At 42.7% G+C, this 24438-nt stretch overlaps 1 protein-coding gene across 1 annotated transcript; it reads left to right on the top strand.

Moving 5' to 3' along the window:
* Positions 1 to 76: 76 nt before the first annotated feature.
* Positions 77 to 12925, top strand: rgl3b (ral guanine nucleotide dissociation stimulator-like 3b). Its single transcript, XM_086288354.1, has 17 exons — positions 77 to 484; positions 2423 to 2712; positions 2978 to 3022; positions 3128 to 3327; positions 3448 to 3605; positions 3691 to 3933; positions 4071 to 4174; positions 4515 to 4599; positions 6086 to 6154; positions 6713 to 6799; positions 7281 to 7313; positions 7630 to 7751; positions 8623 to 8712; positions 8990 to 9119; positions 9681 to 9983; positions 11072 to 11186; positions 11293 to 12925. Exons 1-17 carry the CDS (start codon positions 461 to 463, stop codon positions 11430 to 11432), a joined length of 2238 nt encoding a protein of 745 aa, XP_086144480.1. The 5' UTR covers positions 77 to 460; the 3' UTR covers positions 11433 to 12925.
* Positions 12926 to 24438: the final 11513 nt, after the last annotated feature.

Genomic DNA, 24438 nt, shown 5'->3' with positions numbered 1-24438 from the left:
CCCCCTCCGCTCACAGACACACCTCAGCACTCACTCGGCTCCAGGAGTCGCCTCCTGTTTATAAAGCCGAGGAGGTTCGGTTAGTCAGGGAGACTGTCGACGAGGAGAGTCCGCAGAGGGTGTTAGAGGACTACTGCGGGTCAAGATGCCGTCCGCGTTGGTTTAAATATATGGAAACCACCCTACGCGTTTGTATATCGGCATCAAATGTAACGAAGACGGTCCGCTGAAAGTCGGGATTTACCGCTAATTGTAAAAGGCGTGCGAATGTAGTTCGAGACGAAATTATTGGAGGAAAAACACACACACACACACACACACACACACACACAAAAAGCATAGGAATAAGTTATCACACGAAGATGAAGCCCTGACCCTACTCTTCGGGAAGGCTGGAAGTTCATTTTAGGTTCAGGACCTGTTGAGATGAAACTCAGCGCTCCTTGAGCGACCAGGCGAAATGGGAAAATGGGAGATAACAATGGTAAGTCATCAGACATGTGCTGGAGGTGGCTGTGGGCTGTCACAGGCTCGTCTGTGAAGCTGCACGAACTCTGCTTCCTCCTCCCAGGCGTTACATTTGAATAGCATTGCTTTTTAAAACGTTTAAAGACCTCCAGAATGTGTTTTAAAGGTGTTCCCATCTATCATAATAATCCCACTCCTGTCAAGTAAAGGGGCTATGGTGGTAAAAGCTGATTTTGTACTATTTGAACGCTGTCACGGTGCCAGCTGCAGTGCTTGCTTGGGGAAAAAAGTGCAACTTGAATAGCAGTCGTCATTTTCATGCCTACACATGCTTCTGTGACTCAAACGTATCGTTAGGCCTACAGAATTTCAAGTGTGACAACATGTTTGCTTCCCTGGTTATGTCTCGTTGGGTCCTCTGGATGAGCTCCATCATTGAACCCCAAAGCAGCTTGTTAACCTCAGTGATCGGCTGCACTCAGAGTCAGATAATAAATATCTATGCTTTCTCACTGTGAGATGGATTTGGCAGTGCTTAGTACCGCCAGCACACTGGGGACACTGTGAGTGGAAAACAGTTTTCCATTTGTGCTGCTCTGATTCCAGTTAGTATGAAGGACAATGGGGCTGGAGTGTTACTGGTTAGCAGACATGGAGGCTGAACGTTTGCCACTGCAAAATGACTTTTTAAAAATGATTGACTAAAAAGCATGCAAGACCTCCCACCAGTTTAAATGAGATGTCCGGAGCCTTTTAACAGTCTGTTACTTTTATCAGCTTTGTGTCTGTGCAAAGCCCACCTCATATATCATATATGGACTGAGCTTATGGGACGCTGTTTTCAGTACTGAGCTTTCAGTCTTGTTCAGCTGTGTACAGTAGTAACAAATTTCGTGTGACCCAGATTGCTTGGCACTGGCTATGAGCATCTAGAGGTGCAGTACAGAGTTAATGTGTAAAGTTTTCTCAGAATGTGAAAGCAACATGTCTTTGGTTTCAACATCAAGAAACTTTTTATTTATTTATTTGAGCTTATATGTCCTAAATTCAGGATATCTCAGCCTCAGCTGAAGCATTATTTACTTACGAGATGACAAGATTAAGTAGACATAGAAATGGATGAGAAACCGTTCAGTGTTGTTACTGGTGACATTTGACAGTTGTCCTCATATTGCAGCTGATTTTCAGTCTTGAGTGTTTTTTAAAAAAAAAGAAAGAAAAAAAGATGTTTTCAGTTCCCTTCAAACAACCTTTGCAGATTATGATGCAGCTACTCTCTGCTGCAATGATAATATTTAAAAAAGTGCTGACTATTCAAGTTTTTTTTTTTTTTTATTTTTTTTTAAACCTCCATTTCCCTTTCTTAAGTGCACTGAGTTTCAGGTGTCTTGTTTGAACTTTATGTAATGATAAACCAGTATGTTTCACTAAAAACATGACACCTGCTCTTGGCACTAACCAACTATAGTCCTCCAGTGCACCATTTTATTATTTTCTTGATTGCTCACTGTGATGGCAACTTTGTGCTCAGTGAGAATTTTGCTTTGATGTAATATTTGATGTGATAACTTATGATCTAAAAGGTCTATTTGTCCAAAAACATTTGTGTGTACCTACAAAATTCTAGGAAATTCTAGCTTTCTGCGTTGTGAAAATGAGTACTAAGTATTTTCTCAAGCTAGCACAGCTTGTTTGCGCACCGATAGTAGACTTGGTTATGACTATAAACAAATATTATGTAGTTGCTGTGGTTCATGTGGGATCAGTGTGGCTTTTTGTAGTGCTCGTTTTTCTGCAGGATCATCTGTGTGTTTGGGTGTGAGGGCTTGCTATTTTTACCTTTTTGTGTGTCAACCTCTGACACTAATGTTGTGACCTGAAACATTCTTCGGTATATACAGTGTGTGTGTCTGTGCATGTTTTCAGCTCTGATGATCGCTGCCTTTGTTCCCAGAACCCAGTGCAGGAGTGGGGCGAAGAGACGGAAGACGGCGCCGTTTACGGGGTCACCCTGCGTCGAGAGCCCGTCCCGTCCTCCGCAAACGCTACTGAGGGGAGCCCATGCTCTGGTTTCGTGCAGTACCGAACCTGCAAGGTACGACGACTGAAGGCCGCCACCCTGGACCTGCTTGTAAATCACCTCCTCGACTTTGGCTGCCAGGAACAGGACTACAGCAGGATCTTCCTCTCCACGTACAGAACCTTCACCAGCCCCACGAAGCTCATAGAGCTACTCTTTCAGAGGTACCGATGCTTGTTGTACATGCAAAGTTGGCTGTTGTGTTGCTTGAGTATCTTTTCTTCTGTTGTTTCCACCTGATGAAGCAGTGGCCTTCAGCCAGCTTTGATGTAATAATCAGTAGCTTGCAGGTGCTCATTATCCAGAGGCTTACAACAACAGCTATTATGCACAGAAAGGTTTTAGACTGTGGTTAGCAGCAGGTTTAAGTATTTATAATATGCAAACAAAACAATAACAAATGAATTTTTGTTTGTTTTTTATATCCAGAGACAGTGTTTTGTCAGATCTGGATAATGGCAAATGTTACCGGAGGTAGGTAAAGTGTATATGAAGCGTGTCTCTATTATGTTTCTGCTGTGTCTCCTTGGCTTAATGTGTCATTTAAAAATGTAACGGCGTTTCTCCTGCCTTCTCCAGCCCTCTGTTGGCCTTTGTCCAGACGTGGTTGGATGAGTACAGCGAGGACGTCAGGGACCCTCCCCTACACCCGGCGCTTCGGTTGCTCTTGGATCACCTGAGGATCAGCTCTGCGGTGCATGACAGCATGCGCAGCCAGCCCAACTTTTGCTCACTCGCCGGGCAAGCTGAGGAGCTGCTCAGGACATTCCAGAAAGAAGGTGATCCTTCGCTGCGTAGCATGACCCAGCAATTATGGCCACGCACAACAAGTTGTTTCATAACTTTACTTCGAGGCCTGATTGCACTTTTATGATTATTGCTGATGCTGGCTCTTTCAGAAGTGGCATCAAGTGGCAGTTCTGCTTCTGCAGATCTTGAGCAAGATGATCTGGGGTCTGGTGATGAAGATTCAGGCAGTGAAAACTCTCAGGATCAAGGTGGCATCATGGATTTTTCTGCTGCAGCCATTGCTGAACAGCTCACTCAAGTGGACTCTGTATGTTAGAGGAGAACTTTACACCATTTCCCCCCATGTTGTATTATAATGATCAGAGCCTGATTTGGTTTTCTTGATGTTCCAGGCTCTCTTTGCCAAAGTGGTCCCATACCAGTGTCTGGGCTGTGTATGGTCCCAGCGAGACAAGAAGGAAAACATGTCGCCCACCATCCGAGCAACCATTGCACAGTTCAATGCAGTCACCAACCAGGTCATGGGGTCGCTGCTCTGCCAGCCTACAGATGGCAGTCCCACTTCCTCCCCTCTAGCTCCCACCTCGCCAGCGCAAAGGGCTTGCATCATAGAGAAGTGGATCAAAGTAGCGCAGGTCAGTTGAAATGCTGTGGTTGTGTTGCATCTTTTAGGCGTCTGGATGCTAATATTGGTTCTAAGTCACAACACAAGAAGTACTAATGGGTTATTTTTAAATGATGTGCATCCACTGAGTACAAGTTTATTCTACAGGAGTGTCGTCGCTTGAAGAACTTCTCTTCTCTCAAGGCGATCCTGTCGGCACTGCAGTCCAATGCCGTTTACAGGCTGAGGAAGACCTGGGCGGCTGTCAGCAGGTATGGTTGGATAACTGCAGGTTCAAAGGCCACTTTTGCTTTTGCTGTTTGTGTAGTTTGCTACATAATCATCATTTAACGAGCGGTTTGAACCCTCATTAAGGTCAATTTATGGAGCAGGTCAGCAAATGCTGGGCTGTGACCCATATTATAGGTCGGTCATGAAACGCTGCAGTAAGCAAATTCTAAGTTCAAAGATGAGTGAGACACAACTTTTTGTGGTTTTCCTTTAATGGTGTAAACAGGCAGTAATATGTCAAGTTTTAACTCCTGCCATCCAGTATAATTGTTAATAATTAAAATATCTGATGGCTGTGGCTCTTTATCATTGTCTTTGCAGAGATAACGTGGCTGCGTTTGATAACCTCTGTGCGACCTTCCCTGATGAGAATTGTGTTCTGACCAACAGAGAGTTCCTGATGGAGGTGAGACTGAAACTTCTTACATATGCTTTAGTGTTTGCACTTGTACTCGTCCATTTAGACTTGTGCCATGTTGAAAGCTTACTTCAGGGTAAATGACCTATAATACAATACATTGAGGGGGGAATACCAATGATCCCTTATAACCAACACCTGGCGTCAGCGGGCAGGAAGAACTCCCTTTTCACAGGAAAAGGCCTCTGGTAGAACCAGGCTCTGGGAGGAGCAGCCATCTGCTCTGAGCAGTTTGGAGAGAGGGGACAGGGAAGGAAGTAGAACATAAATTTTACCTGCTGCTTGATGAGAAGTTTACATGTTTGAGTGGTGCATCATTTGACACCAGGTGTGTAAATTTCCTTAGAGCAAGGTTTGATTCTGATACTATTCTGAAACCTTGATACTCACAAGGCATTACTGGGAAACGTGGTAATGAACAGGCAAAATAAACCCGCAGGTGCTCAGAGCTATGCAGAGATAGTGGTAAACATTTGATTGGAATTTCTGTTTCCTGGTTCATTATCATTGTTTTTAATGTTGTAAAGTCTAAACATTTAAATTCTTCACCTATAAATTTCCACAGTGAATGCATAGGGTTGATTCTTGAACTCTGTGCAGATCTAAGGTTAATGTTTACCAGTGCAGAGAAGTCAGCCCGAGCAGCTGTGCATAATTTTCTCTCAGCAGTCAATTGAGATGATTTGAGGTTAATTGAAATCACTGAGATTAGTTTTCTCTTGAATTGTTTACATTGTAAATTTACATTAATGCTAAAATTACAACAGAATCTGAAGTTTTAAAAGCTACAAAGATTGTTTCACATGCTTAAAGTTTGGAGAATATTAGTTTGGAGGTGATTGTTTTCCTGTTTCATGTTTGTTTTTGTTTTTTCACTCTTAAGAGAGTTTAATTTTTGAGTTCATATGTACAGAAATGTTTACCGGTGTTTCGATGGCAAACTAGAACACAATGTTTTCAATTTCTCTTCTTTTAAGTTTTGTCTCCTTGCGGCAACTGTGTCAGCCGTATCTTGTGTCTGGCTACTGTAGAAGTGTTCAATAGAGAAATGGATTAGATCACCAAAACTTTCTGTACATAGCAACCGCAGCTTCACAATAACATGCTTTATTCAGTGAAAAATGACCTCCCCCTCCACTTTTCAGTGTTTTATTCAGCCAGTGTTTTTTATTGATGTAAAAACAGTCACTCCCTCTTATAGGGAGCTTGAGTCTGTTTTGAGAGTCGTGAAGCTTGCAAGCCTCTCTTCCTTTGAAAGCTAACTGTTAAACAGGATATCTGAGTTAATGTGTAATAAAGTCTAATATTGCACCAAACAAGTAGAGGCTGTACTGTTTCATAAGCTGGCACACGGGCCGGCATCTTTTACATGCTGCTTTACATACATATACTGAACACTAAGAGCACACAGACGGGAGGGGAAATGATCCAAATAACACTGAACTGAATATAGCTTTGTCTGACTCTGTGACAGGATGGAGGTCCCACGCCTGATAACGTTTCTCCAAGGATATTGAAACGGTGTCCACTCTCCAGACAGATGGTAAGCCATTCTTCAGGGTGGGGTGGGGGTGGGGGGGTTGACAGGGTTCTGACAACATGCGATGCAACCAGTGTCATTTATGGCTGAATTTGACGTAAGCTGATACTACAACGTCATCCTAGGACTCTCTTTTCATGTGATGCAGTATTTGTTTTCAGCTTTTGAAAAGGGATTCATGCAAAAAATCCCTGTCCTACATTTCAGCAAGGCACAAGAGAGCTGATTTCCCTGAGTGTGGGTGGAGTATCTATCTATCATGGCACAAGCCCCAAACTATGTTTAGCTCCACTCAGTGCTGAGCAAGTTTCAAATGGCCTCAGATCACCAGGATTATAGGACAGTAATAATAGACCTGGCTGGGGTCTTGTATGAGTCATATGCACATTCTCCTGGGTTGTAATAAGACCTCACAGTGCTGCTAACAGGTCCTGTCTTGTCTGAATGTTGTAAATTTTAACCCATTAGCCACAATAAAGCAATAAAAGACCAGCTATATTGGCACAAGAAAATATAACTGTTTCCCTATTAGCTGTGTGCTTACGTGTCGTCTGCCTGCAGAGTACATCAAGTGGAGCGGTTCCATACCTCGGCACGTATCTGACCGTCCTCACCATGCTGGACACTGCTCTGCCAGACACTGTGGAGGTACTTTTGTCTAACACGTCCTCTGGATATTATTTCATAGACTTAAGGGTTCAAAGTGTTCACAATGTGTTGGATACACTCAGTATGTATGCAACACTATATACTTTGAAACCTGATTAAATGATGTATGCGCTGCCATCAGATGCTCTTCATGGGAGATTATAAACATATAAACTTCAGCCTCAGGAAAACTCCATTTTGCCCATTTATATACAGATAAATAAACTTGGTTCTAGTAGTAACTGAGAGACTTTTTGGCTCATTCAGCCATTTCGGTTTCCCAGTTACTGTGTTTTGGTGTTATCATCTTGGCCTGGGAAACTACTTTTATCATGGAGAACTCCGTTTTCAGTGCATAAATCACCCCTGATAACTAAACTGGAAAAACATAAGGGTGTATCATTTAATTTAGTGCTGCTATTGTGTCACTTCGCAATTACAATATAATAAATGAAATACTAACAGTGTACTGTTTTTACAGGGTGGACTTATAAACTTTGAGAAGAGGAGGAGAGTAAGTGTTTTTTATTGTCACTCCTTGTTTTTGTTTGGCTTTGTTTTTGACTGCTGGGAGGGGGGAGAGGGGGAAGGCATAGTTGTGCATATAAGACCGTCAGCTCTTTGTTAACTGAGTTTGAACATTTACATTCCTACACCTTAGTAAGTGTCGGGCTGAAAGCTTTTTTTTTTTCTTTAAGATTTGCACAGACTGTGATTAAAACACAAAAGCTGTGTAACCATAAAGAATCTCGTTGTTGTGTCACTATGCGGAAGCAACTGTCAGCCTGGTTTATCTGTTTATTCATCAACATGCCTCTCCTTGCCTACAGGAATTTGATGTTCTGTCACAGATCCGTCTGCTGCAGGCTTCCTGTTCCCAATACAGTCTCGGACACCAGCCCCGCATTGCTGCCTGGCTGCAGAGACACAAGCTGCTCACTGATCAGGAGAGGTGAGCTGAAACACCCTGATTTTAACATGGACATGAAAGGAAGGCCATCAGAGAAGACATAATATACATAATACTGTCATGTGATTGTTAAATCTCCATTTGGATGAATAAAGCTGCTTTCCTTTGATATTACTCCACTCAAAGGATCATTTGATAATGTTTCCACTGACTTTTTGGTGGTAGAAGAACAAATCCTTTTGTATTCATAAGCTAATTGTTGGATTGGATTATTGGAATGAACCCGAGGTGTTATATGAGGGTTTTTTTTATTTTTTATTTTTTAAATAAACACGCTTATTCTTGTAGCTGATGTGAAATGGCAGGGGTGTTTCTAGCCACACTCTAAGAGTACTCTCCACTCTTTTTATATATATAAAAAAATATAATATATATATGTATGTATTTGGCAACACTGATTATATAAATAATCAGTGTTGCCAAACCTGCTGCCCTTCATTGCTTATGTGTGTCTGACATTTAAAATATGCATGATGGCTTTGTCTCATTGTGTCATGTTGTAAATTGGTAACTCACCCTAGACATGATGCAGCTGTGTCAAATGTCCTATTTACCTGAGATTGCTTCAGTCAAAGATGTCTGACTTTGTAAAATGCCTCGACTCCCCCCTCTTGTATCTTCCTCACCTTCTGTGCACCAAACTCTGGCGCTGACTAACATGCGGAGGAGAGGATGTGCAAACTGAGAATTGAGAATGGGGGAATGTTCGCTAGCACCTTTCAGAAAGTCTGAAAGTCTGCCTGTGCTTTTTTTCGAGTTCTTTTTCTGAGTTTAATTTTTTGAGTTTGGAATGAAGTGATATGTCAGTAAGATGTCAGGTACCCTGGTGCTCAGTAACATCTTCTTATTACAGCTACGAGCTGTCGAGACGCCTGGAGCCTCCTGTGGACTTGTGTTCGCCACCTCCATGGAGCCAGCGCACACTCTCGATGAAACTCTCCTTGTGAGTCTCATGCTATAGTCCAGTTTGCATATTCAAACATGCACATTATACTAAGCACAAAGAGCTGCACGCAAAACTTAGAGTAAAGCCACTGTTGGTTCACATTACATGTTTTACCTCACTATAAGAACAATGAGATGTTTAGATTACAACTTGTGGTATGCAGTAAAATGGAAGTGAATCGTGTGATGTGTATACTCTGGTATTAAACTACATTGTTCAAGTAACTGAATGGTGCGGGTGTGGCATTTCTAATGAAAGCTCATTCTGTCTTCAGTCTCAAGATGGCGAGTGACGGCACTAAGAAACCGCCTGCTGACCAGATCAGTCTTTCATCTTCTGGATCCAGTGGGTCTGAGATGGAAGATCTGTCCTCCCCAAACCCAAACTGTTCCATCAAGCTGCAGGTAAACGGCCGTGTTTAGCTGCGTGCATCATTGTAGTAATTTCCCCGAATGTTTTGTGTCCATCCTTTGTCACTGGCTGCATTAACAGTGGAGCCTTTGTTGAAAGCTTTGTCACGCTGTGCCTTCAGACTGGGTCTCTCGGTTTTAGAATAAGTCACTGTTTGCACTGTACAAACAATTACTCTTTTTAAAGCAGTCAGACAAACCTCTGAAACATGGGAAGTGTTTTTGTTATAAAGTGATTCTATGAATTGATTAGCTTTCAGAAGTAAAATGCACTGAATGTCTTTTTAAAAACTGAAAAAGTTACATAATCTCTACTTCACAAAAGGGCAATCGAAACTAGCGTGAGCTCTCCACAAGTGGAGTTTGTATCGAGGAGGTGCTTAGCTGAGCTGGAGTAGTGTTTAATGGGCTACAGTCCTCTGCTTCACCATGGTTCAATAGCCTAGCTTTCCCCTGCAGACCAGACACTTGTGAAAGGCTTCAAATACTCTGACACAATAATACTCAGCAGTCTTCTTTCTCTCATTTCTGTCCCCCATCTTCTGTCCTCTGCAGTCCTTTCACAGCTCTTACAACAACGTATCCGAGTCCTTCTCTTTGTCCTCGTCCTCCTCTTCCTCGTCCTCTCCCAGCATCTCAGCTGCTTCGTCTGCAGACTCCCCTGACTGCCAAGCAGACCTCAGCTCTGCAGCCTCGCCCTGTGGGGGGGCACGGCCGAAGCCTCAAGCAGCCCACCACAAGCGCTCGGTGTCTATGACCTCACTGCCCGTGTACAACCGTCAGGTGGATGACTCTTGCATCATCAGGGTGAGCGTGGATCTGGGCCACAACAACGGCAACATGTACAAAAGTATCCTGGTGAGTTCATCCTCGCGTTGTGATGTATGATGTTCAGTAACTGGAGAATTTGACAGTTTGTTTATTTTCTTGCTTGTTTTTTTTAAAGATCTCTAATTACACTTAGTCATCTGTAAACAAAAAGTAAATGATATTTACTGTTCTACACATCGTACAGGACATACTGGTGGAATATTTTGTAACCATGCAGCTGTCCTCTGAATAAATCCTGGACTCCACCTGAGTCTCACTTCTCAGGATCTCATGCGTAGCACCCAACGATTTCTATCAGAAGTTATCCCTTTATAACAAAAACACTCCTTCAGCCTCCTCATCAACTTGAATCGCCTTTCTGTTTTCAGTGCAAGGCAACGCATGCATAAAACCTGAACTTACACTGTATTATTTTAGTTAGTAGGCCTGTGTCGCTTTCCCTCATTGGGTCTGCTGATATTTTACCCTCCCTTGGTAGAATGAAGTGAGCTGGCTGGGTCTTTGTATACAAATTATACAACTTTGAACTGCAGCAGCACAATAATTTGCCCCACTTAGCAAATCTGCCCCTTTATTCAAATCTTCATTCAGTTATCAGAACATATGATTGGCCTTTTGCGTTTACTTCACCTGTTACTGCTTTTCTATCTTGGGGTGGAGTGTGAATACCTACGATTCAAATAATTTGCCTTATATCGTTCATATCTGCAAAAGTAGAGGTAACCTTTAGAAGTGAAACCAGCTTCAGTTATATCCTTAAAACAAGTGCTACAGCGAGTAGTTCATTCTCAGTGGATGTGATCAGGAGAACTGATCCTTCTCATCATTTGTCACAAAGTCAGACTTTTATGGTAACGGTAAATTCAGATTTGAGGGCGGAGAAACTTTGTTCCAACTGCTGAAAATAAGCTTTTCTGTGAAGGTCACAGTTGTGAGTGGGACAGGGCTACACCTTAAGGCTCAGAATGCTTCTATTGCTATTGCAGTGCTCTTTGAATGTGTAATATGAGCCAAAGAGGTAATGCTCCTTAAACGCAGTGGCCCATGAACTTCCGTCTTCACAATTGTGTGTGTGTTTATGTGTAACAGCACTCGTTATTCTTTGTTTTTCATAGCTGACCAGCCAGGACAAAACTGCACAGGTGATCCAGAGGGCATTGGAGAAACATCACCTTGAGCACATGACCTGGCAGGACTTCACCCTGACACAGGTCATCTCTCAGAGCAAAGGTCAGAAGAGAACTCCTTTATAAAAAAAATTGCTTAACTGGTGACAGGAAGGAAAATGCTCTTCTGACAGTGATTTTGTTGTTGTTGTTTCTCTTCATCTTTCCAGAGTTTCTCATACCAGACAAGGCAAACGTCTTCTATGCTATGTCTACAACAGCCAACTTTGACTTTGTTCTGCGCCACAAGCACAAAAGCCAGAAGAAACCACTGAGAGCAACCGCTAGTCTCGGACGATTCACAAAGTAGAAACTTTAACGTGCAAATTCTCTGACTGCAAAATGAACTGAGCTCTGCTGTGCTTCTGCATAATGGCCTTTATTTTTAGAGGCTTCTTGAGGAAGATGCGTGCTCTGTTTCAGTCCTCTTTGGCTGCTGAAAGGGCTTAAAATAGGACTAGAAGACTCCCCACATAGGACGTGTGAGAAGGGGAGAGAAAGACCCATTTCTTTGCCTCCAAAAATGTCACTTCCAATAAATCCCTTGACCCAAAGATGCACAGAATAATGCCTTCCTCTCTTGAGCAACACGTGCTGGCTTCAGTGGCCTATCTATATGTGAACACTGAGCATTGACTGGCTATTCCCCTGCACAACTGGGTGCTGTTAATAACTGGCGCCTTAAAAAGGGAATCGAGGTCAGTTGCTGCGTAAAGGCGGTGAAGTCCTGGGGCCCCGCAGCAGGCTGTCAGCTCTGACATGGCTCAGTGCACTGAAGTGTTGGCACGCCAGTGCCGTGTGAGAAGTGGGCGGGGCCGTTATCATCAGGGATCAGTGCGTACCCTGGGAATTTCAGAAATTGCTCCTCCGGTGTTGCTGTGATACTCGCTGTGTGCAAGTGGCAGCTCCGACTGGAAGGATTACATTCTTAAGATTGGGTAACAGAGGCAGCAGATATTTTTGATGGACTGGAGGGGATGTACATGTGGAAACTGCTGCTGAGTGCTGGGGGGGTTAACTGTGATTCTATGAATTGATTAGCTTTCAGTGTTAGCGCTTTGGCTAAGTGAAGTTGGCTTGCTAAACTTCTTTTTTTTTTATCTATTTATTGTTACAGTGTCTCCTTTGTGATTCACTCTGACTGCACTTTCATGTAACATATTTTTGACTGTTGGGTCGTCTCAGCCCAAAATACTTTGCATTTCGAAAGAAAATGCTTGTACATAATTTAATTTCCTCATTTTTGATGAATACGGAGAATATTTTAACTGTAATTGTTTCTGTTTTTTTTTTTGTTTTTTTTTTTAAATACTTGAACAAATTGTTTCTTTCGTTTGAAGACTGCATTTGCCCGGTGCATAAATGGCCTGTTGTGTTTTTTTTTTTTTTTTTTTTTTTTTTTTCCCTCCCCCCTCCTCCCTCAAGCCTAATGAGGAGTTCATGTACCGTATATCTAATCATTTCAATTATGTCAGTTGCTGCAAAACTTGTGATAGTGCATGACGACCATATAGTTATGGATCCAGAGAGTATTTGCAAAGATTAGTTGCACTATGAGTTGACACGCATGGTATGTGTCAAGTTTAAGAACTTCTGTCATCTCACTGATCTGTTCTCTTGATCCTCTACATTATATTCTGAAAACTACAGTTTTTCTTTTCAACTTTAACCTCCCCCCCCCCCCTTTTTTTTTCTTTTAATGGCTAAGAGCTACAGTTAAAAAAACAAGGGACTCTGCTTTTTAAAACCAGAATTCAATATGCAATACAGAGCTGTATCTCAAGCTTCATATTAAACATTTTTGTCAGTTATATTTTTCTCAGTGTCTTCTTCTACCAAATGTGGTGTAGCCAGAGGATGCAAATCTCCTGTTCCACCACATTCAATTGTAGTTACATAGCACCAAATCACAACAAAAGTCACCTTAGTGGTCAAAAGTGGTTAATATTGTAAGGTAAAACCTCCTAAAATAATCTAGATAAAACCCAACAATCAGACAACCCCATATGAGTGAGCACTTTAGCAACAATGGGAAGGAAAAACTCCCTTTCAACAGGAAGAAACCTCTGGGAGAGCCAGGCTCAGGGAGAGGGAGACGAGACAAAAGACATGCTGTGGAAGACAGCAAGAGATTATTAACTCCCCAACATCCCAAAGGTGCTGTAATGGATTGAGATCTGCTGACCGTGGAGTCCATTTGAGTACAGTCAACTCACTGTCATGTTGAAGAAACCAGTTTGAGATGATCTGAGCTTTTGTGACACTGTGTGTTATCCTGCTGGAAGCAGCTGTCAGAAAATGGGTGCACTGCAGCCATAAAGGGATGGACATGGTCAGCAACTATGGTAAGCTGTGGTGTTGACAGATTGGACTGAGTGTGCCAAGAGTTCAGCCTGAACTGATGATACAAAATTTAATGTTCAGGCCAAATTTCACAGCAGAAATCCAGACTTTCTTTTTCTGTTGATCAATTTTTGATGAGCCTGAATTAAAGCTTCTGTTTCTGACAGGAGTGGCACCCAGTGTGGTCTTCTGTTGCTGCAGCCCATCTGTTTCAAGGTTCCACATGTTACATATTCAGTGATGCTCTTCTGATACCTTGATTAAAACTGGTCATTTGAGTTACTATTACTTTCCTATCAGCTTGAAGCAGTCTGGTGTTTCTGTCCTGAAATCAAAAAAAGCATTTTCACCCAGAGAACTGCCGCTAGCTGGATATCTCATTTTTTTGGACGATTTTTTGCAAGCCCTAGAGGTTGTTGTGTGGGAAAGTCTCAGCAGACAAGCAGTTTGTGAAATACTCTGTCCAATACATCTGGGACCAACAACCATGCCACAATCAAAGTAACTTTCTTAATGCTGTGTTTGAACTTCAGCAGGCCGTTGTGACCATGTCTACATAATTAAATGCTCTGAGCTGCTGTCGGATTAGATATTTGTGTTAACAATAAGTTTGACAGGTGCACCCGAAAAAGTGGCTAGTGAGCTTTAAATCAAATTAATATAACCTAAAGGTGTTCCAGTAAGGTTTATTTATTTATTGCTAATGAAACAAGAACTAATTAAAACAAGACATAGACTAATTGACGTCTTTCTAAAATCAAAAATGCATCTTTCCACTATTTTCATCTTTTTTATTAGATCGACTCATCAGTTCCTCCAAGACTTACCTTTTAAATTATTTTCAGAATCTAAAAAGCAAGTATGACCTGTAACACTTCGAGCGAGGAGAAAACTGCAAATAGACCACGCATTAAAAGATAATTAATCATACTTACGTACTTTATTTAGTTTGAAGTGGTTTCCGCAATGTTTGACGTCACTGACCCCTGCAGGCGCTCGTGCGTGGTACATCAATGTCGTTACTGCTCGCGCCTGTTTCTTTCAAAGGTTCAAACACACAAGTTAAAATAAGTTACTGCGATTTTTTCCCCCACCCACACAAATATGGCTGCAACAAAGTGTATCTATCTCTTCCCAGCTTCAGTGGAGAAGAGTCAAGCTGCTCACCAATGTTACCAAGTGTTAACTAGCTAACAGTAACATCTTTTGTAAACGTACAAAACCAAAATAGTTACACAGTAACTATGGTATAGCTTTCACCACTAGATGGCGCCAGAGCACTATCTGCTCAGCAAAGGGCGAGTTAATTTACGAGCAAACTGCATTGACGTGGAGTAGCCACTCGGCTGTAGCACTGGCTCACTACACTGAATATCAGGACAGTTGGTTTATTATACACTTTACATCCATCCATCCATCCATCCATCTTCATCCGCTTTATCCGAGGCCGGGTCGCCAGGTTAACACTGTTTTTTAAAAATTAAATATAAATAAATAATACAAATATATCTAAGGGCTCAGCCCAGGAGCTGCTCGGTGGTTTACCTGATCACAGGATAAGCACCGGATGGTGGACCATCTACCCAAACAAAGAACTTGGCAGCAATAGATGCACACTCAGCAAAGGGATGTGGGTTCTGGAGTCATTAGATGAGACCTGCCTCACACTGTGTGTATGTGTGTAAGAGGTTGATGCACAGGTCAGCAGTTCTGGAGGAGAAACAGGACACTTTCTCATGTATTATGCATGCCTGTGATGTCCGGCAGTGAGCTCAGCTGGGTGCGTGAGCTGCATGTAGCCACGGAAATAGTGCATCATCCGTGGCCTTCGCTCTGACTGATCAAGAACAATTCTCATCTGACTTTGGAGCGGTGCTGTGCAGAGGCCACACGAGACGTTCTATGAGGATGGACTAGACACAGAGTCGTTGTCAATAAAACCGATGATCTTCACCTCTCTTGACCATGGAGTGTTTGAGGAAGTTAGAGGGTTTCAGTTCATGTTCACGCACACTCTTAAACTGAGGTGTGTATCCTGTTTTTGGCCCGCTGTGGATACATGTTATGAACATCCGCATGGTCAGAAAACGATGAGACTAATTTCTTTTGCCATTGCTTATAAATCTGCAGGCTTGTGGACTTATGTTTTAACTTTTGCACCCACATCTGTGATTCACTCCATATACATTCCATAGAAGCAACTTCTTTTTATCCAGTGAAAGCCATTAGATAAAATCATGTCATGGTAACACACACACACACACACACACACACACACACACACACACACACACACACACACACACACACACACAAAAAATCAACCAGCAAATAAAACTTAGCAGGTTCTGTTGCGGTCAGGTAACTGATCCAGTGACCCCTGTAACTTGTGCATTTCTTTGCACAGGGTGTAATGATATCACATCCTGTGTGGTGGGTAAGGGGGAAGTGCAGCAAGTGCTTGCTTACGGTGGCCAAGCTTGTGATTCTAATTTTTCTTCTCTTGCATCAAGATGAAGTGCAGCATGTGAAAGACGACTTGTCCTTATCTTTATGAAATTCACTGCTGTTTTGTTTGTACTCGTAGGGAACATGTGAGGCTGTGAAAAGCTGACTACTACCATTGGGCAGGTTCCTCACCCACTTTAGAGGGGATGCATTTCCTTTTTTTAACTGCTCAAAAGCTGAGATAAAGTGCGATGATGCTGCATGGGTTGTTGAGGTCAGCGTGCTACAATTGTGGTTTTTAGCACCTCTGCGGATGTCACAGTGTGCTGTAGAAGCTGTAACAAAGCCAGCTCGAAGCCTCGTTTGCATGTGTGGGCCCTGCACGCTGTTGATAAACACAACCTTGTTCCTTATTCTCAGAGGAAGTGGGAGGCGGGGTGGGGGGGTCGAGAATAGTCCACACACTGACCCTCGTGCGCAATTAACACGTGTGCATTAGAAAATAATCACACAGACACCGTGTATACAAACAGCGTATCAATGTGAGTGACAGTGAGTGTGATAATTTGCACCCGAGCACTGTTGGGCACGCTTGGTAGGGTGCAGATTGGTTACGGCATACGTGCACATGGCTCATGCATGCATAAAGGGCTAAACATGACGCCCTACTTTGATGGCGACTCTGCACGTTTAAATTCATATACAGATGTTTTGACGCCCACGAGAGTTATTCACGGTTTTCCATTCTCACCTCTGGAATGAACGAAGGATGCTGATCAGAATTTTTAACCGCTTCCTCGCCACGGCTGATGATGCCACAGTGCAGCTTCTTTGTCTCACGCTGGGAGCTTGTGAAGCGGGGTTAGTTATAAAGTTCTCTTTTGAGAAACTTTTAATGAAGCTGTGCTACTATGGAGCGATACTGTTGCATCTCTCTTCGCGCTGCTCTGAAGGGTGTAAAAATGTCTTTGTCTTTAAACTAAGTAAGACGATATGTGAGATTCAGGCTTGCCTGATGTTTGTGGGTTACCTCTACTTCTGCAAGTGATCAAGAATCACCATCTTCAGCGGTTTTCAACTGATTGGTCTCGAAGATCTTGGTGGATGTAAGCCAAATTTTAATGGATCTCTAACGTGACCTCACTCTACACCCCTACAGTGTTTTATCAGTATTCATTCAAAACTTTTCAAGCAGTTTTCAGAATTATGAAACCCATGCATGCAAATGCTACAAAAACATAACCTCGTTGGCTGAGGTAAGAAAAATGTTTTAGGCGCTTTTTAATCAGCTAAATGTAGCTGGAGTCGGAGACTGTTCCAAAGCCTTTCCAAAACTTGGTTGTTGAACACTTAAGGTGGATTTATGCTTTAGTGGGAGATTTATGCTTTAGCTATGGTCTACCCATATACATCTACACCTGATGTGTACTTCCCTAGAAATGTAGCTACATGTCAGGTCAACGCATGATTGTGATTGGCTGTACCGATGTCCTGTGCTGTTGGTTCCTCCTGTGCATTCCTGGATACTTTTTCACTGCAGTTTTTGAATTTGTCAGTGAGAGAATGACAATCATCCCCTCAGTATAAGCAGTAGCGTCAGTATAAGGACTTCCAAATGTCGGCAAATTTTAGTTTACTGAAACTATCCGAAATATCGGTCCTGGGTTCAAGTCAAATCATTGGACCTGTTTTATGTGGAGTTTGCATGTTCTCCCTACATGTGTGTGGGTTTTCTCTCTGGGTACTCTGGCTTTCTCCCACGAAGACATGCAATTAGTTGGGTTATGTCCACTGGTGATTGTAAACTGGTGGGAGGTACACTCCTGCCTCTAGTCCTATGGCAGCTGGGATCCTGATAAGGATAAGCGGAAGAGAATGGATGGATGGATGGGCCAAGAAATTATACCACCACCCTGAACCCTTTTTTTTTCTAGCTTTTTGTGTGATTTTGGTTTCCACTGACTGACATTTACACAATATGTGTCAAGATCTTCAGCTTCCAATGTGTGAGTAACCTCATCTCAAGCACACAGCTCTGGCTGTGCGCACATAAGCCCCACATGGCTTTGAAGCTGCATGTTTGTTTCTTCATTCAAGTTCAGAAGTGGCAGCGGTGGAACTGATTTTAAATAAGTGTCATCTGACCTTGTTTTCAGTCAGACTCAATAACACCCCTGAGGTACTCCAACACTCTTTTCTTTGTGACATGCTTTCAGATTCCAGGAAGCTTTGAGCATGAGCAAACATCCTGCTGAAGCACAGCTGACCTATCAAAGTCCAAAGGTTTGTAAAATAAATAAATTTATCATTGACGTGAACAGATGACACGTGTGCATTTAAGTAGGTTATATCTCCAAAAGAAAACAACCCCCTGAAAAACTAGTGTGATATCACACTGACTGTGACGCTTGGACTCGGGGAAACACAAAAGAGGACAGAAGAGTAAATGATGCCTGTGTTGACTCAGCAGTGATGAAATTAAATGAGAAAAGAGGGGGTGTAATTATTTGAAAGTAATACAGAACGCCTTAGAGTCTCACTGCATTTATTCTGGTATATGTTGAGCCATCACCTGCCGCTCCTAAGATGCATCTTCCTTATTCCTATCATTGCATCTTCATTAAGTCTGAGGCCTGGCGTGGCAGGGTAGGCCTATTGTGTTTACTGTAAGTTTCTGGTTTGAGTGCATTTCTAAGAGTTATTTATTTGTCTCGTCTATTTTTAGGCGGGCGCGCTTCTGATGGATTTATCCGTGTCTACGTGTGCATCTGTGTGTATGTGAATGGAGATGTGCGAAGAGCAGCCTTCTGTAGTGTGAGTCATGCAGTGACACGAGCAGCTCCAGTCACTCACACGCCTGGCTCGAGCACATGGCTCTCAGACAACACACTCCCTGCCTTCACGTGCTGTCCTGTCCCCCCCACCCTTCTCCACTCCACTCCCACTCTCTCTTTGAGCCGGGTTTTTTTTCCTTCTTCTGAAGAACCCACCCTTTCCCTCAGCTCTGCCTGTTGCTTCACAGACAATGGCAGCCATTCTCCCATTCCCACTCCCTGATTTAAGCGCACGCTGATAACCTAGTTTCTCCCGAACAACAACAAGCTTTACGTGTGTTAGTTTAACGGGAATAGGAAGTCTGTTTTGTGGCTGGAGCTTTTTTTATTCTCCACGTTTTGTTGCAACTCATGGCAGAGTCCTGCTCGGGCTGAATATTAACGGCTCAGGCACTTGCTGCTATTAATAAAGATTTGTCAGTGCAGGAGTTGCCTCAGAGCAGAGAAAAGGCTTTGCCACGAATCCCAGTGGATTTTTCGGAAGCAGGAGGGGGCTTCTTAGAAGAGCAAGAGGAGTAAAAGAGGAGGTCAAATATAATTTAGGTGGGGGCGGCTTCCACCCTGCTCACATACAATACTTTGGAAGCTATTTTGCTGGTGTAAAAAATACACACTCATGAAAAAAGGGTTCTGTGTATACATCCAAATGCTAAACAGTTCTCAGGCTCTATCACTGCTATTCTAGGATTTACCCTATTTGCTCAGCGATCAGGCAGAAGGTCACTCTGCAGCCAAGTGTTTGAGCTGAAATGTTAATTGTCATCACCGCTTCACAAGTGGAGCCCAAATCCTCGACCCACACTCTCTGAGGGGGATTTCAGCTGAACTTTCCCACAAGTAGAAGCCTTATGGAGACACTGCCTCTGTGTGAACGAGTGTGTGTTCAACCCTGTTAGCCCATCTCCCTGCGCTCCGCAGCGCCAGACATGTCAGCTATACCTGGGATCACGTAGATCTGGACTACAAAGAGGAGACTTTGATTTTTCATCCAGTCTGGTCATTACACTTCCAGTAAAACCTGCCAGAATCTAAACTGCTGGCACATTGTGTTTTTTTGGTGGCCAGCTTGTGTGCTTATTGTACTGTAAACAGCAGGACAGCAAACACAAACAACAGCTGATGGTTTTCAATCCCCTCTGTCCTATTTGCTGCCACGTCCACCTGCTAACCTAACTAGCTTTTCCCATGCCCTCGGTTTATATATATGTATGTGTGTGTGTGGGGTGTGTGTGTGTGTGCTTTACATAACTGCCTGCCATGGCCCCAGTAAAGGTGTTACTGTAACACGTTGAGTCCTGGCTGCATGTGAGCAACCACTCACATGGGGCCTGCTGTTTGCCCTCCCCCCCCCCCTCCAGGTGTTTGGATTAGAGGAGGAAGGATTGAGTGGCTGGGAGGAGCAGGGAGGCCCTTACTGTAAACTGACTCCTTTGCTGTCACTGTGTGCACTTACAGCTCACTTCTGCCTGCTTTACTTCCTCCTTTCCCCTTCAGCGTATCTGCCTCAGGGATCTCACTTTTTGTGTGTTTTTTTTCGCTACTGCGCTCGCTTTCTATTCCATCTGCTTCTGTAATCACAGCTGTTGCTTTTACTTCCAGCGAGGCCTCAAGCGTTCTCCTAACCTTTTCTTGGCAGTCGGCGAGAGGCAGTGCTACTAAATGCAATGCTGCATAAATGTCTTTAGAAGCAGGCAACAGTGCTTCAGCAGTTTATACCAAACATGTGGTAAACACAAGCTCATTTCAGCCCCAAATACTTAAAATTATGTAACAGCAATTGAAGTGATTTTATTGTCAAGACATCAAAGTGGCATGATCAGAGTTTATAATGTGAAAAAATGCAACTGTAAGGCATGCATATGTTTTTGTTACTGGCTTTATGGTGGTCATGGATTTATCAGTGTATATATAAAAGCGTGCCATCGCTCACTATTTTAGCATTTTGCTTCTCCGTCTTAGTTTTCGGATTCAGAAGTGACCTTATTTGGACTGGAAGGTACAGATACAGATGTAACAAGGTTGAATAGCACAGACAATATCATTTGTTGGAGTGCACCAACAGCACAAAGAGAGTGGAGGGATTTCATTGATTCATGATAGCAGAGGTGAAACACAGCAGGTGGCTACAGTCACCTATATCTTTATCCACCTGCCATTCAAAGCGACTACACCATTAAAGCAAAAGCTCCAAAAATGTTTCTTCACTCTCAATTAACGTGAAACAATAATTTTTAGTAAAAAGGTTTCTTTAGGCAATATAATTGCGCAGGTGACTTGTTGATGGTGGAGCAATGTAATCGTGCATGGACTGATTTGCACATTTAGAACACAGAAGAAGTCCGAACATGAAGGAACTAGTTGCCAAAAAAAATACAAAGTCGCCAAATTGGGATTTCTTTGGCTTTAAACCAGATGAAAGAGATAAACCTGATTATTTAACCAAAGGGGTGTGCCGCTTGTGCAGACGTATAGTGCCAGCAAAGGACTCAAACACAACTAACTTGCATGAGCATTTACGTGTCCACCACCTGTTATGAGTTTGAGTAAATGAATCACGCACTCTAAGGAGGGTGCACTTGTTCGCAGCTGGAAGAGGGTACCATTAAAACAGCCCCATTGTTTTTTTCGTTGACTGCTTCTCTTAGCTTCGACGAACATTATAAGCAAACTTACTCATTGGAAAATAAATAAATCCCTCTTGTAAAAACGATCGGTGAACAGCTCAGCCTGTCGTCGATGGTCGATAAATTTGTCCAATCGTCCAACCGTAGTATACAGTGATGCACTGAAAACCTCGTTATGATTACTTTGGTCGTGAGCAGTTTTCTGGGGTCTCTTCTTGCATTGAAGATGCCAAATTGTCTGCAAACAGTTGCCAACCACTTGCTGAGCTGTAGTGAAACTATAAAAAGTGCATCTGGAGATTGTTTACTTTCAAAAGCAGAACTTGTTGTTTTAGTGGTAAGGCACACCTTTTACTTTGAAGGTGAAGTTCCTCTGCTGCTTGGGGGTTTGCTGGATAAATTGGCAAATGCATGCCAACTAACCGCTCTAGGCCTCAGAGGTTGGAACGCATGGGAACATTTAAGCAAGAAGTCTTGATCTTACAATTCTAGGAAAAGTTGGTGAATAAAAATAATGCAACTGATGCACGTCAAACTCTAGCACTGGCAGAAGCCACATGCTCACAGAAGAAACAAGGTTCTTTTGTTATGTGACTGCTTGTATTCTGGCACTAACACGCACTATTCGGAGATTTATTCCTTCAAATAGAAACTGTAGATGCTTTTGGAACTTGATTGTTTTAAAGTTTTCGAACTCCAGGCAATGTACTAGAAACTGTTACCATCAAAACAAATTATGAATGTAAAGTACGCAGGCTCAAAGTCTTCTTAACTGGAAAATCTTATTCACCCGAAAAATGAGCGTGACTAACAGGATGCCAGTCATAGTTTACTTTCAGTTGCAGAAGAGAAAGATCAAAAGAAAGACAAGGTAAACGGGTCTTTTATCAACAAAACAGTGAAATTCACCAAATTCTCACTGTTATCACAGTTTATTGTGATAACAGAATACGAGGTGTGCTTTTAAAGTGTATACAATCCATATATTCATTCATGTACTTATTTATTGTCTTACTAACAGTGAATGACAGCTTTTATGTTGCAGACTCTTTGCATTGCCACAAACCTTACAGTTGCAGTTCCACTCTACACAGCAGACAGTGACAGTGTCTGCTAACACGTAGGGGCATGTTTAGAGGCTAAAGAGACAAATATTTTTAGAAGTGACGGAGATAAAAGTAATTGCTGTACTGTATCTGATGGATTTATAAATAGGCACACCAAGAAATTGAATGTCAGCTCTGTGTTTCTGTGAGAAGAAAAAAGACAACCCTTTCTGTGTTCATGAAGTTGTACTTTGTTTTGTTACGAAAGTAATGAAACACTTTAAACCAGAGAACTTCCTCATTACATACAGATTAAAAAACGTTTAGCCTCTTGCTGGCTTTACCAGAGACGCTGCAATTGGACACTTCCTGTATATGTTTCAGTCAGCAGTCAAAACACTCCTGGAGGGTTGTTTATGAGGTTATTGCACCAGGAAGCCACCCTCCCCCCCACCCCCACCTTCTCCACCTTCTTTTTGTTGTTTTCTCCCGGTTCATACTTTGACACACTACACAGCAAACAGGATGTGTTGCTTTGTGTCAGCCGCCTGTTTGCTCTAACTCAGCATCGATTGCCACAGGTGTAACTTCACCAGCCTGACTCGGTGCACTGCTGACCGCACGTTCCCTCATGTGGATGTTTGCGTGCACAACTTACAGGTTATCTGTGTGGCTTAACTTGGCCGAACCGGGGGACAGGTACACAAACCCCTGCTGCTCTTCTCATGGTCACTTGAGCCAAGATGGCTGTAGACAGATGGATGGGCCTGTTGACACTAATCCACTATGTGAGGTAATGGAGTTAGCTCGTGTTTGTGAACTCCTTCCCTGCCACTCCTGACTTACTGACTGACCTACTTAACCAGGAACTCACGTGGCACCAAAGCAAGCGCGCACGCATTTGGTCTTTCTTTTCCCAGAAGCTATAGAGGACCATAATATATGTCTGTGGGTGTTTGCACTGTTCACACTGGTACTTCTGCTGTGAGCAGGGAGATAAGACTTTGATTTGATCATTAATAAAGTCTAGGTGTATGTACATATGCTTGTGTGTGTTTGTGTGCTTTTTCCTTGCAGTTGTGTGTACGTGTATATGTGGGTGGATGGGTGGGTGAGTTCGTGCAGTGATTCACTTCTTCAGAATGAACTAAACTCAGGGAGCAGGACTAAAATGTTGCTGTGACTATGCAGGTGTTAGTTGAAAGCCATGATATGGGGTTTTCATAAAACACTGAAATACTTAAATGCTATCAATGTGTTCCTGCACTAAAATGAGGATAATGGACTTATCATTATCCTGATGTAACTTTAACCCTGTTATTCCCTCGATATCATATTTGGAACATGAGTTTCTGAGACCCCTATCACATCAACATGATCAATACTTGCCATAATTTCAAAATATTATGGAGAAAACTCATTTTTTTTGTCTTAAATGATGATTGTTGTTAACAAAAAGTTGCCAAAAACACCCAATGTATCAAATGTGATACAAAAAATATACCGTATGATAAATATATGATAAAAATATATCATACACAACATGATATAGGACATTTTTTGTGGAATTTGTTATAAGGGTTAATAAACATCTCGGTGCCAAAAAATCTGAATTTTCTGGCTATTTTTTGATGGGTTCGGTCTTACAGGGTTAACTTCAAACACCATGGCCCCCACAGCACTACAGATCCACCAGGTCTCCTTCGCTGCAGCAAGGTCAAGAGTTTCTTGCTTTAATCAAGTCATCAGACTGCAACTCGTTAGCAGCAGCATTAAAGTGAAACAGAAAGTTGAAGTCTTTTGTTTGGAAACAAAGATTGCATCAGAGAGCACGGCGAGGCCAGTCTCACTTGTGCCAGTTAGACTCATGCGCCGGGTGTGAATGTGTACGTGCTGTTGTGCACTTGGCTGCATGCCGCTAACTGTATGAACTACTTAAAGGAACAGTTTGACCTAGGGGGAGGGGCACGTGCTCTGCATGTATTGCTTTGGCTGGCATAGCACGGGCAGGTTACTGTGCT

This window comes from Aulonocara sp. 'chitande type north' Nkhata Bay, linkage group LG4 (genome assembly GCF_057382095.1).
Source record: "Aulonocara sp. 'chitande type north' Nkhata Bay isolate Kocher_YH1m ecotype deep benthic linkage group LG4, A_spYH_male_GT1.1, whole genome shotgun sequence".
Lineage (NCBI taxonomy): Eukaryota > Metazoa > Chordata > Actinopteri > Cichliformes > Cichlidae > Aulonocara > Aulonocara sp. 'chitande type north' Nkhata Bay.
Note: the sequence above shows the minus strand (reverse complement) of the source record. Positions and strands in the feature narration are given on the sequence as shown.

What these genes read in the sequence shown, in the direction of transcription:
- rgl3b (XM_086288354.1), top strand. Translation starts at nt 461, where the DNA reads ATGGGAAAATGGGAGATAACAATG. An exon ending in ACTTTGAGAAGAGGAGGAGA is followed by an intron (nt 7,314 to 7,629) that starts GTAAGTGTTTTT and finishes CCTTGCCTACAG; the next exon opens with GAATTTGATGTTCTGTCACA. An exon ending in ACATGTACAAAAGTATCCTG is followed by an intron (nt 9,984 to 11,071) that starts GTGAGTTCATCC and finishes TGTTTTTCATAG; the next exon opens with CTGACCAGCCAGGACAAAAC.